This window comes from Falco punctatus, assembly GCF_963210335.1.
Source record: "Falco punctatus genome assembly, chromosome: 12".
In the NCBI taxonomy this organism is placed as follows: domain Eukaryota; kingdom Metazoa; phylum Chordata; class Aves; order Falconiformes; family Falconidae; genus Falco; species Falco punctatus.
Genome location: NC_137592.1, coordinates 12,314,127 through 12,331,404, shown reverse-complemented (window position 1 = coordinate 12,331,404; position 17,278 = coordinate 12,314,127). Strand labels below are relative to the sequence as shown.

The 17,278-nt window shown below is 39.4% G+C and overlaps 1 protein-coding gene across 2 annotated transcripts in view; it reads right to left on the bottom strand.

Annotated features, from left to right (window-relative positions):
• CDC42EP3 (CDC42 effector protein 3) overlaps window positions 1-17,278 on the bottom strand; it is a 68,838-nt gene that overhangs the window by 21,501 nt on the left and 30,059 nt on the right. For both annotated transcript variants that reach the window (XM_080407844.1, XM_080407843.1), the window contains exon 2: window positions 1-17,278. This exon is cut by the window's left edge and continues 21,501 nt beyond it. In XM_080407844.1, the coding sequence (XP_080263970.1) occupies window positions 16,224-16,991 (768 nt within the window). In that variant the 5' untranslated portion in view covers window positions 16,992-17,278 and the 3' untranslated portion in view covers window positions 1-16,223.

Here is a 17,278-nt window from a genome sequence, read left to right as displayed (position 1 = left end):
CAGTGAAAGCACTGTTTTGTTCACAATGCATTAGTTCTTACTGCTTGTAGAAATTATTTTGGAAGGTATCATATTTTAAATACAAGTTTCCAGTAATTTTTCCACATTACTTCTTTGCTTGTAGGTCTGTGCTTGCAGCCAGTAATATACAACAATGGTTTCATTTCTTTCAAAGTTGATATGTTTTACATTCTCAGTATGTTATTTAGTTTCTCTAAAATAGTCTGGAGAAGTTCTGCAATACATGAAGCTGGGGCTTCCCAACACTAAACCAAAGTGAGTCATTGAGTTGCTTCCCACATGTTCCTAACACCTTCACTATTCCTGTATTTTAAATGTGTGGGGAACATTCTTTGGTAACATTATGTGTTTTCAGCTAAACTGTGACAATTCTCAGCAGCTGAGGCTGTCTTGCTTAGTTGTCACATATTGCTATAATTCACCTTCTCTGTAATAATATTTGCATTACAGCTATTAAAATTCATTAAAAATAAGCCATGTGCAGAATTTTTTGCTTTACCAAATGGAGTAACAAAGAGAAGCTGTGATATTATACCTTACAGTTAACATCCAGGCCATCTCGGCCCAACGAAAGTAAAAAAGTTTTGCCGTTAACTTTAAATGACACCAAATTTTCACCAGATTTTGCAGCTGGATTGGTCTAGATACACAAAAGATGGATCTTTCCCCCCTTCACAATGGCATGAAAGGATATGAAATTTTCTCAGAAATTGAGAATCATATCCACACAATATATTCATAGCCACTGTTTCTAGGAAGGTTGAGAGCTACCTCTGTGGTATGCTTCCATTTGGCCCAGTTCTGAGGATGACCCTCAGTGGTGGTTCAGCTGTGTCATATTTCAGCCTTCCCAGATCTCTGGGACCCCAAAACACCTTCTCAATAAAGGATGAGAAGGAAACTTCATGAAAACTCTCTGAGACTTCTTGCTACCACAAATGTGCAGGAGGGGTATAGCTTAGGTGCATCCTTTTACCTCATGACAATTTACTGGTGACAACAGCTCTGTGCTCTGTAACAGACCTGCAGAGAATGAACTCTTTCATTGCTCCAGTCTGGATCATGATTCAGGAGGGTGGGTGGCAAGGCAGCATACAGTACTAATAGTGGGTGGATAGCATCCATGTCTACAGGGTCTTCCTTTCAAAGGCACACGGCACAACCCTCCAGCTTTCTATCAAAGCAAAATCAACCACTGCTTTGAGAACAACCAGCTGGACACGAGGAGGACACAAATAATGGCCTTGTAGCAAAAAGGGGGAAGTACTGTGGAAATACATCTAATTCACACAAGTGCTCAACAACTTTTTGATTCTTTCAAGCATTTCAGTGCTATTAGGTATCCACATAATGCCTACTTATGCCTAAGCCTGGACTTCCCTTTCAGAAGTAGGCCTGACCACAGTGATCTGTAAGTTCAGGAATTCAGGACTACGTTACCATAACACTTAGCTAGGAATAAACACATATATGCTACTGTAGCCTCTAACTGTTTCACTGCATGGCAGGCTTTCTACTTAGCAACGAAAGCCAGCACCAGTATCTCACTTCACTGCTTTGCAGTCTGTAGTGGCTTCTCATTTCATGCAGGATATAGGGAATGTCTAATGCTAATCAGGGCTCAAGACTGTAGTAGGCTCTTCCGGTACAAGTTGGGAAGTACAGGCACTAGTGAAATCACTTTTGGTAAACTGCGTAATTATCTACGTACAGGAAGGAGGAACTTAAACTGGAATGTTTGCATAAAAAAGCTGGAAGGATCATTATTGAATGAAAGGCCTTTTAAGAGATTTAAATAGAACAGCTTGTTTAGTCTAGCAAAATGGAGACTGAGGGAGAAAATGAATGCTGTCAACGAATACACTGGTGAAGAGGGGTGAACACTAGGTGGAAAAGCTATTTAGGATAAAAGACAGCACTGGCACAAGGGTACAAACTGACTCTTAATGACTTTAGACTGGAAAAACAGGGAGAAGGCTGCTGCAAGAGCGAATTGCTGGAGTCGTGACAACAGCAGTGGAAACAAAGGTTTAAGATGGAGTTTGACCTAGCTATGAAAGGGTCTGTATCATGGAACTAGCTAGGATGTGGGAGATTGGTCTTGATAACTGCGGTACTTAATGCAGTTTTATCTTTTTAAGACCCAGTCTACAAACAAACATGTACTGAAATAACTTCAGCCATTGCATCTCCAGCTGTGAGCAGGACCTTCACACAGCAGCTGCATTCCACAAGAACAATGAAATGAGTCCAGGCTCCCTCATGAGCAAGAGAGACAGGGACTTGGCTTTTCGACATTTGGAATATGTTACTTGTAGAACTAAGGATGAGTTTCAGATCTCACTGTATTCATAACTAAATATAAAACTAATTTGCTTGATTTCCTACAGTAAGCTTTATAGGCACGTGGACACGTTCTGATTTTAATGGTATTTTCATTATTTCTACAAGTGGGGGAGACAGCGAGTGGGGAAAATTGTGGCTGTAATTTTCATAGATTTTATAAAATAATTATTTTTAGAATTTTTTTGAGAAACATAGGCAGGTGCCTAACTTTAATGAAGGATTCTTCACCATTTCCTTAGAGCAGTTTCTTCTAGGTTATGTATTCTTAGACATCTTACGAATTTAGCAAAATCATTTCAGAGCTACTTTAAGTTTTGCAGTACTGTATTAATAAATAACTTGGCAAAAAGACTTTGACTTTACATATGAACAGGCTTATGACTGTTCCTACAATTCTTCTGTTGTACTACATCTGGAGACTATACACCGCTTCTTAGACTTTTGTCATGGCCTTGTAATCTCATGCTATCCATGAAAGTCCTTCTGTGCCTCTAGTCAAAACTGATAAAAAGGGTCCCTAAAGACAATCTGTTTTTTTCCTGTCCTGTTGCTGAAGAAAGACCCACAGGTGTCTGCTGGGCTGCCATGTTTCCATGCAACTTGGTGAGGCCTTTCTTGGGTGTGTGGCTTGTCTTAACATGACTGCCTCCTCTTCACAGGTCTTAAACAGACATTTAGAAGCAAAGCATTAGAGCCACATGTCTTTATGATCATGTTTAGATTTGCTGGTTTTAAACACCTCATTATATTTTGTCTGATCAGAAGAAACTGTTCATTTAGTATAGTAAGTACTTGGAGGCAGACTATAAAAATAACAGTTATTCTCTTTCAGCATATTCAGCTAGCGGGTAATCTTACCAAAATATCTAAGCTATTTATTTATAAAACATAATAAAAAAAATTATCTCTGGTGTAAAGCAGTTACTGTAGGGAGAGTTTGGGCCAGTTGGATCTAGCAGTGCAAATAAGAGAAAGGAAAAACAATCCTATAAATGGGTAAGATGAAGAGGATTTGTGAGATCATCTTGAAATTCCCCCAAGATAAACATCAGGAATAAGTTACCATAGAAAACAAGTGCTGATTATCTATGAGTTCAAGAGATACCTGATTCTTTCTGAGGAGCACTGAATCATGTTATTCCAGAGTAGGATCCTGTTGTGGTTACATTTCAGATCCATGATCTAAACTGGGCTGAATGGGAAACTTCCAAGGCCACCTATGTATTACTGGAAATATAAGTGGGGATTCTGTGAAGGATTTCCCAACACAGTATTCATTTCTGCATACATTTCTTTTGCTTTAGACTGGTCAAGGGGTGGTGGCCAGAAGAAAGACACATTTAGTACTTTACTGTGGCCTTGTTGCAAGGAACTAGGGGGGAAGAGGAAGGGGGCAAACCTGGAACCACTGGAGCATTATAAACTCATATAGCTTCCTACAGACAGCTCTGTTTTCTGTTTGCTTTCTGACAACCATTCAGATCTATAGACAATACATTTTAAAGCGATAATTCTTCATTCTACAGGAGCTAAATCTTGCTTCACTGTAAAAATGACCTGAAGGATATTCCACAATAAAATTCACAGGGCACTACGGACTTTTCTTATCCTCAGGTCAGATCTATAGCTTTCAGCTTTTTAAACAGTTTCACAGTAGAGAAAACCTAATTTCCTCAAGCCTAATTGGTACTGTGAGAATCCCTCACAGGTATAATTTGTTACAGCTTTATTGGTAGATTTGAGATATCTCCTTGTTTCTTCTCTTCCTTTTCTTTATCACGTCCAGATATCGCTGAGTTTTATAGAACATATGTGAAATCCTATTTAAAGCAACATCTTACACTGTAGAAAGATGGAAAACCACCAAAACGGTCATATTTAGCATTTCAAGTTATTATCTTGCAGCTGAAGTTATGAACTCTTGGTTTATTAAGTTAGAAAATATAGGGATATTTCCCAGTAGCACAGCTTTCTGAAAAAAGCTTCATACCTTTTTGAACTCTCCTACCTCATACACACATTTGTAACAAGAAAATCACTCTAGCTGGACAGGAAAACATATTCAAAAGAAATGTAAATTTAAGCAGGAAATGTGATTGAATGGATTATTGTAGGAATTTTAGAAGGAAAATGTCAAAGTTCAGTATTTCAGATTGTGTGTCTTCCCTACTTTGACTCCATCGTGTGCAGACTTTTTGCATACATAAATGAAAAGACCTGGCTGATCTGAAAAGCTGGCATGTGTCAACTAGTAATTTTAATACAAATTTAATTTTGGTAGAAAGTATAATGGATATGAACAAGCAGGTATAGAATGCAAATAACACCCTTAAACGAAGACTAGTGGAATTTTGCCCTGTCAATAGATTTTCCCCTAAAAGGAAACAGTTCACAGAATCCAAAAAATAGCCATGTGCAAGCCCAGTTGTACATATCTCTGCCTGACAGTGATGAACATTTTATGAGATAGTTTAAATTACATCTTGAAGACATTTCCTAAAAAGGAAGAGGTAGAATTGTCCACAGCAGATTAAAAGATGTGTTAAGAAACAACGAACAAACAATCCCAAATTGGACTCCATAGTATTTAAATTTATTTGCACTTAGCACACATCTGAATATCAAAACTCAAAGTCAAATTCAGCCTGACTTTGCCTGACTTCCTAGATTTCAGTGTGGGATACAACACAGTACACAATTAGCCTGGCTTTCTAAAGTAATGCAGTTTGGAAATCTCATTAAAGGTTGGTATATGTGTGAGATCCTGAAGTACTTTTGGAAACCTTGGTCTGTTTCAGTTAGAGTTGATGGACAGGTAAATGGCTCAGTTCTGTTTGCTACAAATTTGATGAAAATAAGCAGCTAGGCAGCAGAGAAAGACCCTTTTAGTATGCTTATACTCCTCCAATGCAGAAAAGGCTGTATCATGACAGGATACTTTTTTAGACATGAGAGAATCCACACAACAGGATTTCCCCCTGCTCCCAGAGATATAAAAGCTCATAGAAACCATGATGCATTAGCAATACTGGTTTATTTGTATAAGTGTTCATGCTGTAGTGACAGCATATATGCATATATATACACATAATGTTATAATTTGAGTTTTATTCTATATCAGAAAAAGCTGCATTACCAGTGAATCAGTCACTAACTTATGTTCTTCTCTCAGATTTGCCCACTGGCGTGATGGATCTTCCAACATGCCAAGGGCTAAATGGTTATGATTTAATGTAGTAAGGAAGCTTTCAGAATGCACCTTGCACATACAAGTTAATCATGAAGGGAGGGAGGCAGTAGGACTTATTTTATCCATATTCAGTTTTCAGAACTGCAAGAGGAAGCCCACAAATGGAAAAGTGTGTAACTTCTATTTTTCTTGCTGTCATGTTATATAATACACAGAAAGCAAGGCACAGTGGGCACACTTTCATCTGAGTGATGCTTTGTAAGGTGCATGGTGAAAAGGCAAAGCCCACAATTCCAGCAGGGGAAAACTAGGACTGTGGATAAACTGGTGCGTTCTTGGGCTTCTGGCTGTGGGTTATGGCCTGGCAACATCCTGTCTAAGATTAGAGCAAGACCCAAGCAGACATACATTTTTCATTCCGATGCTCAGTTTTCAGTAGAAGGAACTTTAACGTATGGGGCAGAGGAGAGCTAGGCATGCTTTAGCTATATCTTGATGCTGTTCCGCTGAAGGATCTTAGCCTCAGTGTGCACTGTGTCTCCGCTGCTCAATCCCAACACAGCCTGAATGAACTAATTTCTACGGTAAGTGGAAAAGCCTAGAGGCTTTTTTAATTGGTGTGAAGGCACTGAGACTTAGTGTGCCATGGCTCAGCTTCCTGTGGATTGTGGGACAGCTACATGTTGGGCTGTCAGAGCCATTTTTTTGTTCCATGGAGTGCAAAGTAATCTTCTTGCTATATGACTCTCTCCCCCCTTATGAAACAATCTGGTGAAAGGATGCCACCCCATGCGCGGACTACTTACAGTTTTCTTACTTTCATTCAATAACAGTAGGAAAGGAAAATATCCCTTGATTACTCCCCCATCAGGGAGCAATCCACAGTATTAACAGGCTAATTTTTTTTTACATCATGCAGTGGTAATTAAGGATGTCCATTTCTCTCGCTTGCTTGCTTGCTTTAGGAATAGTGTCAGATACTCTGTGGCTACAGGATGGTTTATGGTTACAAATACCACTAGGGTAGAGTGTATTGTGCCTCATTTAGAACGACTTAACCAGAGAGTTATTTCGTGGTGGTCTGGTCGCACCTGTTCACACTTAACTGATTCTGCACAAATTTGACCTCTGTTTGACATTTCTGCTAACATGTCATAGCACAGTGAACATCCTTCTGTTGCCAGGCATGTGCTGTATTATTTCTTGAACTGTGGTGACAGCCAGGTTACTCTAACTGCTCTCCAGACACAGTATGAGACAGTCCTTGCTCCCCAGCACAGTTCCAAAAAGACAAACAATAATAGTCAAACTAATAAATTAAATGCCTTAATTGTAATCCCTGAATATTAGATTTCCTGAAGCCATCACTATCCCATCTTGCCCTCTTTTCCAAATCATGTAATCATGGAATCACAGAATCATTTAGGTTGGAAAAGACCTTTAAGATCATCAGCTCCAACCACAAACCTAACACTGCCAAGTCCACCACTAAACCATGTCCCTAAGCACCATGTCTACATGTCTTTTAAATACCTCCAGGGAAGGTGACTCAACCACTTCCCTTAGGCACTGTTCCAGTGCTTTATGATTGATTATAGTTCAAACTGAGAGCAAAGCCTAGGGTTTTTCTTCAGATTATATGGTTTTTAATGGGAGTTTATAGAATATATAATTTTAAGCATCTGTCATTGAAACCTTACACAGTCTGTTGAATATACATTTTTACAAAACCATGTTGTGTATAATCTAGTGAAGCCCTGCAGTTCCATATAACTGTATTCCGTAGATAACCCACCTGATGCTCTTAGGCTAAGCACTGCCCTCCAAATGATTTACCTAAGTATTTTTTCATCTAATTTGACAGAACAGGCAAAAGTTGATAGAAGCACAATGTTGTCTGTCTTATTCTAGAGATGTTGGTCTCAGCTGTGGAGAGATTAAATTATTTGCCCAAGTTCATGGCCACAGTTCAAGTCTGTGCTACAGCCAAGAGAGCCTAGATGTTCAGGTTAATGCTGTAGTCAGACATATCTTTCCCTTTCTCTTTGTTCTTCATATTAGCTTGGTTGTCTGCCCTGCAATGCTAGGGAAAACTCCCTTCACTCTACCAGTATAACCACAGCTATCAGTGTAGGAAAGTATATTACTTCCGGTGTGAGAAATGGTATTCCTCAGTGTGGTTGGGATTTCCTCAACACTGCCACAGGATATAGGGCTCACTATAGAATCCTGGTTAACATTTAGTACATTTGTGGCTTACATTCAAAAGTGATTTCATAAACCAAATGCAGTGAAAACTCTTGCAACCCTGTGGATGCAGAAGGTCAACATTTACAGTCAGCTTGTTAAGTTGCTGTCTCCATCTGCATTTTTCTAGCGAGAGCAGTTTGGATAAAATAACAAGTGATGTAAAGCTTTTCTGAACTTAGAAAATACTTGATTAAACATAAATCCATGAACCATGAACTACAGTTATACACATCTGCCAGGAGAGGAAATAGAAATATTGTGATTAAGTCTATTCTCGCAATTTTTCCAACCCACTAGATAAAATTTACCAGAAATTAAGGGGGGGGGGGGGGGAACAGAATAAATCCCTAGAAATTTTTCTGTATTGCAGCAGAGTGCTTTGTCAAAAAGGTGGAAACCCTGAGAGACAGGGCTAACACCCTGCAGTATCATTCAGAAACAGAAAGTAATGGCTGAAACTCTGTTTCCTGTAAAAAGAATAAATATTAGAAAACAAATGAGCCATCCAGTTATTACATTATAAAATAGAGGGCAATGACAGCTGTTTTGGACTCCAAGCATTTAAAATCTTTTGATTCTGATAATGCCTTTAGGCAGGTACCTAAGGAGCCTGGAGTAAATGTTTTCAATTAAGGTGTTTTTTTCTTCCAGTGGCAGTGAGCATGGGTTTCTTAAATATTATTCTTGGTGTACATTTTTCTTTTTAAGAATGCACCATAGCTGTTGGCAGCTAATGAGTAACCTAGGGCTTAGCCTATGCTATAACATACAATGCATTCTTAGTCCACATGGATCACAACCAGTTGGGGATTTGAAAACTGGGGGCAGCCTCTGTTGTAGTGCAATGAACATGAGATGGTGGAATTCTGGATCTTGGGAGGAGGGAGCCAGGCAAAAGCAAGATCACAACCCCAGACTTCAGGAGAGTAGACTTTAACCTATCAGGGATCTGCTTGGAAGAATCCCATGATATAGAGCTTTGGAGAAAAGAGAGATCCAGGAAAGATGGTTTATTTTCAAGGATCACCTCCCCCAAACTCAAGAAAGACTCATCCCAATGAGAAGGAAATCAAGTAAATGTGGCAGGAGACCTGCATGAACAAACAAGAAGCTCCTGACTAAAGTCAGGTATAAATAGGAAGTATGCGAGAGGTGGAAACTCCATCCAGTGACCCAAGAGGAATATAGAAACACTGTTAAAGCATACAGAGGAAAGATTAGGAAAGCCAAATCCCGCTGAGCTGAATATGAGGTGATGGTGAGAGATGGTGAAGGGCAACAAGACAGGCTTGTGCAAGTACATCAGCAGCAATAAGGAGCACAGTAGGGAAAATATGTGCTCACTGCTGAAAGGGGCAGGGAACCTGGTAACAAAGGTTGTGGAAAGGGCTAAGGTATTTGATGCCTCCTTCACCACAGTCTTTACTGGTGAGACTGGTCTTCAAGCATCACAGGTTCCCAAGACCAGTGGGAGAGTCTAGAGCAAGGAAGACTTAGCCTGGGTGGAGGAGGATCATGTTAGGAAATATTTAAACAAAATGGACATTTTGTTTGGATAGAAGTCCATTGGGTCTGATGGCATGCAACCACAAGTGCAAATGTTATTGCAAGGGCATTCTTGATAATCTTTGGAAGATCATGGTGATCAGGAGAGTTTCCTGTGGACTAGAAGAAAGTAAAAGTTACTTCTATCTTTCAGAAGGGGAAGGAGGATCTTGTCAGCCCCACCACAATCCCTGGGAAGGTGACTGAGCAAATAATCCTTTAAAACATTTTGAAACAAAAGAAGGATAAGAAGGTGATTAGGAGTAGTCAGTTTGCATATACAAAGGGGAAATTATGCCTCATCAACCCAACAGCCTTCTATGCCCAGTATTGCTCCCTAAGCACTCACTCTCTGGTAACAGGATATTGGCTAGATGGAGTTTGGTGTGATCCAGTACAGCTCATCTTATGTTCTTGTGATCAGTGTCACTTCAGACCTAGAAAATTACCTGTTCCCACAAGATGAGGGTGGAAGCCAAGCTAAATATTCCCTGGTGAAGCTGTGTTTATAGACACTATGAAAGGTCAGTGGAGATGTCTGCTATCCTGGGAAATACTTCTCACAAAGTTACTCTACCATTGGGGCTGTAGTTCAGATTTATAACCACCAAGTCATTTTCTGAAATTTGACACATAGTTATTTATCATTTGTTGGGCCAGGTGGAGAGATTGAGCCTGGTTGAACCTAACTTTACCGCACTTTGATGACTGTGTCTCATTCGCTTTTAAAATTCTGCCATGGGATTCAGGCAACATAAGCCTGGGAGGGGGAGGATATGGGGACAATGTCCTGGCAGCATAAAGTTGTTGGATGTGGGGAACTTCCGTGCGCCAGGTGGAAACCTGGTGTTGGCCAAACTGTGACAAGCACAGCTAGCCAGTATATGGCAAAAGGTGCAGTCCACAGAGCCGGAGAGCCAGACTTCCCTTTGGCAAAGCACCTGGGAGCTGTAAGCATACCCAGAGGAAGAAAACCAAACCCTTCACAGTTGACAAACCAGTTTGTAAGGCAGGACTCCTAATCTGTAGCAGTGCTGTTCATGTGAGGTTCTTGGTCTTGTGCCTTCCAACTAGACTTGTCCCTGGACTTTCCTTTTGCTTCTCCTCCACTCTTGCTTCCCAGTGACCTATTGTCTGTCTGATCACCCATTGCTTTGACCTTGGTCCCCTGCCTTGGAAGACTGGATTTGTCTTGAACAAAGGCTCCTCCCTGATGCTCACTCATCTGTCCCTTGTATTCAAAGCCTGGATCTGCTTCCTGACCAAGTACACAATTGATGGTAGAGCTAATACATTCACACACTGAGGACAGCTATTATTCCCTATGGCTTTCCTGAGGGTGAATCTTGAAGGGCTAGCCATGGTCCTTCTTAGGTCTATGTCCTCAGGATATGTGTTTGGCACAATAGATGGATTTATTCTTCTCCTTTCCAGTGATGGGCCCATTCCTGGATGTCTCCTCCCAGAAGTCCCAGCTGGTCTGACTCCAGTTGAGACTGCAGCAGATAGCTCCTAGGGACCAAATTATGGTGAGTAGTTTCCACTATGGCTAGTTCTGGCTTTGGGTTGGGTCTGGGTCTGACTTGCTTTCATTAGGCGCAACTGAGCTGACAGTATATATGGAGTCTGGCAAGAAGCAGGGAAAGGCCAGGGTCCACTGATCTTTCCTAAGTGCATGAGACAGTATCTTATAGTGTGACCATCTCTATGGAATATCTGGGGACTATGACCTCAAAGCACTTATAGCTGAAAGGAGTCAAGAAAGGATTGGCAAAAAATCCACTTGGCTAACTGTAGACATATGGTATCTAACTTGGTGTGAATTTTACCAAAATATATAGCTACCTCTGCAATACATGGGAGCAACTTCCTTCTTGAGAAGTAGTTTTATTGATCAGCACTTTGTCTTCTAAAACTGCAGCATTTTTTTAATAAGACAGTTAGGTGCCCTGGAATGGCATTAGCAATTTGCTAAATGAGCAATGGCTTTGACTTTTCCTTGTGGGATGGTTCCATCCTATGTAGCAAACAGGGAACAGCCCAAGGCTCCTTCATTTGTACTGAACCAAAATCTCATAGTTTGTTAGATGGCTTCTGTGACTATTTATGACTTACTGAAGATACAATTAGGGTTCATCTCTCAGGTCAAAAGTATTACCCACAAAAATCTGCCAGAGGTGTCAGGGTTCTTAGGTGGGATCCCACCCCTGTCCATGGGCTCAAGAGCCCCATTTCAGCTCAGCACAGAGCCTTCAGTCCCTGCCCTAATGACACCATACGAGTGCTGGTCTCCACCTCTGCCATGGTTCACATGCACCCAAACAGGAGGTTCTAACAGAAGAAAGGTTCCTAAATATATGAATAACTCAAGAAGCAAACAAAACATAGCACAAGCTAAAAGTCACCCAACCAAAAAGCTAAAGTCCTAGTTTCTTTGAGCACAACCTAAGAAAGATTTGTTTTAGACAATGAGGAAAAGAAATAACTTGAAGAATGTGTAGGGTCATACTGCAATGTACCTGTGAAAAGAAATGTTCTCTCTGGTGTAAATATTCTGGGAAACGTATTTCTTTCTGGCAATACTCTGGTATAAATCAGAATCTGTGATTTTATTGGAATGATGTTAATTTATACCAGGAGAAAATCAGTTCTCTTATAATTGTTATAGGGAGAAAATAGCTTGCAATATTCAAAAGCAAACAGAATGTATTAGGTGCTTCCTTGATTTTCTCATACTTAGAAAATGCTAACTAGAAAGCAGCAGTTAGAGATGGATCCAGCCTTTCATTTGGAAACCCCTTAAAAAAACACATAAAATGAAAGTGTTTATAGGAAACAGATGTACTAATGTACTTTGTGTTCATACAAAAAGTAAATGGATGCAAACATTTGCAGTTAGGTCACTGCTAATTTAATTCATTTGTTTACAAGCATTAATTTCTTTCCTTGGAATAAAGTCTTGTGTGTCTCTTTCTTAGTTTCTTGCATCATCTGAATTTTGTTTGGTCTCACTGTGCTAGGTCCAACACCTTTCCTGCTAGGCATGTACCTGGGTTATTAATATTTGACATATCAAACAGCTGCTTCCAATTCTGGTCTGACATTGTCAAAAAGGCAGCCACCCAAACTGTCCCTTCTCTCACTAATTCTAGCAGGAATGAAAAAAAAAAAATGATCTGATATTCCTTCTATGTTTCTCTGAAACTTGGTCTCAGCCTATTCTTGTTGCTTGTTGAGAATTTCCTACACAAATTGAAGAATGCCCTTCAGCTCTAACCCTGATGGCTAGCTTCCTTGCTAACACCAGTAAATGCAAAAAGGAAAAAGGACTGTGAAGTAAAATCATCCTTAAAGAAGGTATTGCTTCTGACTCTCTTCAGATTTAATTTTTTTATTATTATTTTCTGCCCTTTTCTGTCACGTTTACTTACTTTGTGGTGATATGGGTAAACCAGTGAAATTAAATGCATACCTTCAGTACATTAAAGTTTCAAGAGTGTGAATTCCAGTAAATGTCACTGATGAGCAGTTTTTATTAACATAATAAAGCTTTGTCAATGTGGAGAGGAAAGTAAGGTTACCGTGTAAGTCATTAATTACTTTATGTACCTATACAAGGGACTTTCAAGACAAACTGTGTTTGTGCCAAACCCAGCTCTGTTTTCCATCCTTCAGTGGTGATCTAGCTGGGAGGTTTGTTTTGCTTTTCTGTTTCCTCTAAGGCATTGGATTTGGTCCTTGTTAGAAAAAGACAGAGATCAAAATGGGGTTGTGCAGTTTCCAGCATTTGACCTGCTTTTTACCTCCCACTTCAGTTAGGCTGGCAGGGGTACTGGGACAGGGGTTCAAGGGTTCTTGAATTGGACGATTGTTAGACTTTCTGGTATATTTTTGTATTGTGCATAGCCCAGCTTGCAGGACTGTACAGATGAGGAATTTAGCAAATACTCATGCAGAAACTAGACATATGCTTTCTAACTTTGGCACATTTAGATTACATCTTTAGGTCTTCACTATACTTCAGGTAGTAGAAGATATGAGGAAGAGTTTTCTGGCATACTGGAAGACTTGTGAAGCATCTGTGGAACTTTCTGGGCAGTTGTACAGTTAGCATACTTTTCCCCATGGCCAGAGAAAAACGATGTGATATCCAAGGCAACTCCTTCCAGTCCTCTGTTCCAGCCAGAAAGCCAACTTGCAGCAGTATCTTGGTTTTCAGGAAACTGCTGTGTAAATATATGCTCCTTGGAAATTCTAATTTGTTAAGGATTTTATGAAGGTTTCAGGAAAGCAGAATTTCTCACAAACCAGAAATTCAAGGTTTTGATCTGACAAGCTGTATTGTGACAGCTGAGATGCCAGATCAGCTTACACAAAGCAGTATTTTACAGAAGACCGTGTCAGAACAGAAGCTGAGCACATTTCAACTTTGCATCTCCTAGGTCTTCACATGTAAGACTGAGCAGATCTGAACATTTGAAGGATCCAGCTTTGAGAGAAGTAACAAGAAGACTTTAAAGAAATATGAAAAATACTTTCCCAGTGTAAAAGTCCTGTTCTTGACTTGAGAAAAGTTTCTCTTCCACATAACAGTAGTTGTTTTTGCCTGGAGCAATGGTTATTATTTTAGTTCAGACCACCCACCCTCATCACAAGACCTAAGGATTTACAAATTTAGAAAAGCAATCACATAAGGAAGGATAATACAGACTAAAAAATCCTGCAGTAGTGAGACATTTTTCAGCAGACTAAGCCGGGAAATCAAGTACAAAACACAACAAAGCAAAAATAACATGACTGCAATAGCTGCTCTAAGAGTCTGTTTCTGCTTTCTAGAGAATGCTTACTTGAAGAGTCCTGCAAGATAATGACTTTTCATTCAGCAAATACTTTTAATGTTCTAATTGTGGTATTTGAAGGGTCTACACAGAAAATGTCTACTTCCCCATCTCACCCAAACTTTCCAGTGAAAGTTTTGGCCTAAATTCTCATCAGGTTCTAAATCCCCAGATCCCGTAAGAAACATATGGCTAAGCCAAGCCTTGAAAACCTGCTTTCTAAAAGACAAAAAGCACTATAGCCACAGAACCACCATTCTTCTTGGATAATGAATGCACTGGAAATTTGACCTAGGCTTATACACAGAGAATATGAAATCCAAGGCAATTAAGCATTATCTTAAAAATTACCACAGTTCTTGGCCATTCTACATCTCAGTTCCTCATTTACAGGAATAATATGGGAGACTCTAGCTGCTTCTCTCATTAATGCACAATAATATAAGCTTAAGCAGAAACAGGAGTGATGGCTGTCTTTCTAAAACACATTGACAGAATGGAATTAGTTGGCATTGACTCCCTAAAAATTTTAAGGATAAATATATATTAAATCATCCATGACTTACATGTTTTGATAGGAAGAAAAATGAGGTTATCTAATGAAGAACAGTCTACAAACTGTGTCAGGATTTTACCTAAAGACTTCAGTGAAAGCTGCTGGAACTTTGCCATTAATTTCACTAGCACCAAAGTATTACCCTCTCGTCCCCAGTTACTTAAAATCAGCATTTATCCCAGAGGGTCCTACCTTCTTGGAGTTTGCTCTTAAAACCTCAGGAAGTAAACCTAATTGGAGAAGTCAACTGAATTAAGATAGTAGAATTTATCTGCCCCTTGGTCCCATATTTCTGCAATTCTACTGCAGTCTGTTTCATTACAGCATAAAACAAACCTCTGTGTTTTGGTGAAGCTATGTACTGAATCACAAAGACATAGCAATTTCAAGTTTGGGGTTTTTTTATTGTATTGCACAAGATATCTATGCAATCCATGTAGGTACTGTATTAAAGGATTGACATTTCCCAAAACATTGCCTGTTGCAGCACACATCACAAGCATTGTGAATAACCAGTGCCTTCTTCAAAAATTAAAATAATCAGTTGCAAGTTTAAGCATGTTGTGGCAATAAATGAAGAAAAAAACCAGCAAGGCGTATCAATACATAATTCTTTTCAAACACACAAATATACAATTTTCAGAAGAGCACCAATAATGCCAAGCAACTATTTTGATGAGATACTGTATGTGTAGGCTCTGCAATAAAAAGCCAATATGCACACAGAAAATATATTTCAACTTTAAAATAATTTAACTATAATATCTTGCATGTGTCACCTGTTTACAACATATCATTTCACATACAATGTCAGGCCCAAGTCTCAACTTGTGTAAATTTGTGCATACTCATTCAAAGCAGCTGAGACTCTGGACCAGGTGTTCAAGCTGAAAAAGGCTTCAAACTGTTCACATATGAATACAGAGTGGTAGGCTAAGACCAAGAAAGTAGTTACGGTGAAGGTATAACAGAAATGGTACTATGGAAAATGAAGAAAAACACTATCAAACCCTCAAACACAAGGTTCTAGAAAGAGGCCTACATGTAAAGTGATGTTGTAATAATTTATAAAAGTGAATAATTAATATCAGTCTCCTTTCTGACACTTAAGAGATTCTCATAAATTCAGAAGCCCATAGAAGTGAACTAACCAAATGTCACAATCAGTATCATCCTCTAACTCTGTTAAGTTTCTGATCATTAATACTGGTACTTAAGAACATTTTATATTTGCTGAAAACTGTTATTAAAATGCTGAAAACTGTTATTAAAATTTACCTTCCTGCTATGAGAATTTAGTGTAATAAAAATCATGAAAAACAATAGGTAAAAAAATAGTATTTTAAGAATATTTTTAGAAAACCCGTCAAAACAACTGCAAATACAGCTGATTTTTAAGTGTCTGCTTTTGAACTGTGTTTTTTAATTTGTTTTTGTTTAAGTGAATCACTTACAAAGAAGCAAGGGAGTACCAGTTCTAAGATTTATTCTTGTCCATTACATTGAGGACCTCATCCAAAAGTGAGGGTCCCAAGTCAAGTTGTAATGAGAGAAGAGAGCCTGCAAGATCTGAAAGGGATTCTTCTGACTTAGTCTTTGTCTTGGTTAGTTCACATGAAAGTTGACTGTCATCAAATAAATCAACTGTTTGCCAATCAGTGCATCGTTCAGAAAAGCTGGATGAGTGACTGTCTCTACCATTAGTAAAATGCGAAGAGGAACCATTTTGCTCCCATATGTCATCTTTATATGTTTCTCCATCCTCCATCTGTTTACTTTTCTCCTGCAATTTTTCTTCTATTACTGGCTCACAGCTAAGCCTAGGATTTCTTGATGACCTGATGGATTCTTGCTTTGAATTAAATGTCACTGGTGACAATAAGGGCAATGTAAGGGCTTGAGAACCCCCAATGGCAGGAAGGGAAATAGCATTTTTGAGCACTGGTGATGGAGTTTCTGTAAACATGGATTCAGAAGTGCTGTTTGCCCTTAAGAATTCATTGTGGCCACCAGACTGGCTAATTCTGGTTTCTCCTTCATTTCCAGGCAATAACTCATAGTTGCCCTGCAAAAAGGAGATGTCTCCAAAAACATCATGTTGTCCCTCTTTTCCAATGTGTATGGTGTGACGAAAATCTCCAAGTGGTGGACTGATCATATCGGGAGATAAGATATCCCTCAGTTTGAATTTCTTCCCTTTCTTATTGTTAGCAGCTTTCAAGTAGATGGGTGTTTTGGCTGGCATCTTGCTTGTAGTTTCTGAGAGAAGTTACTAAAAAAACAAAACAAAAAAAAGGGAAGGGGAGGGAGAAGCCTCTTACAAAGTCAGTTATTCTCGGGAGTCCTTCAGTGTTATCAGCATTACATCATCATCTTGAACCACTCTTGCACACAAGGTCTCTTTCTTCTGATGCAAAGAACTGTGGGGTATGTGAAAGTGAACGTCTCCCACTGCAGATCTTTTCAAGATAGAGCAAGTTTCAGGTCAGTTAGCAACCAAAATGCCCTGCTACTTCCAGAACTTCAGGAAAC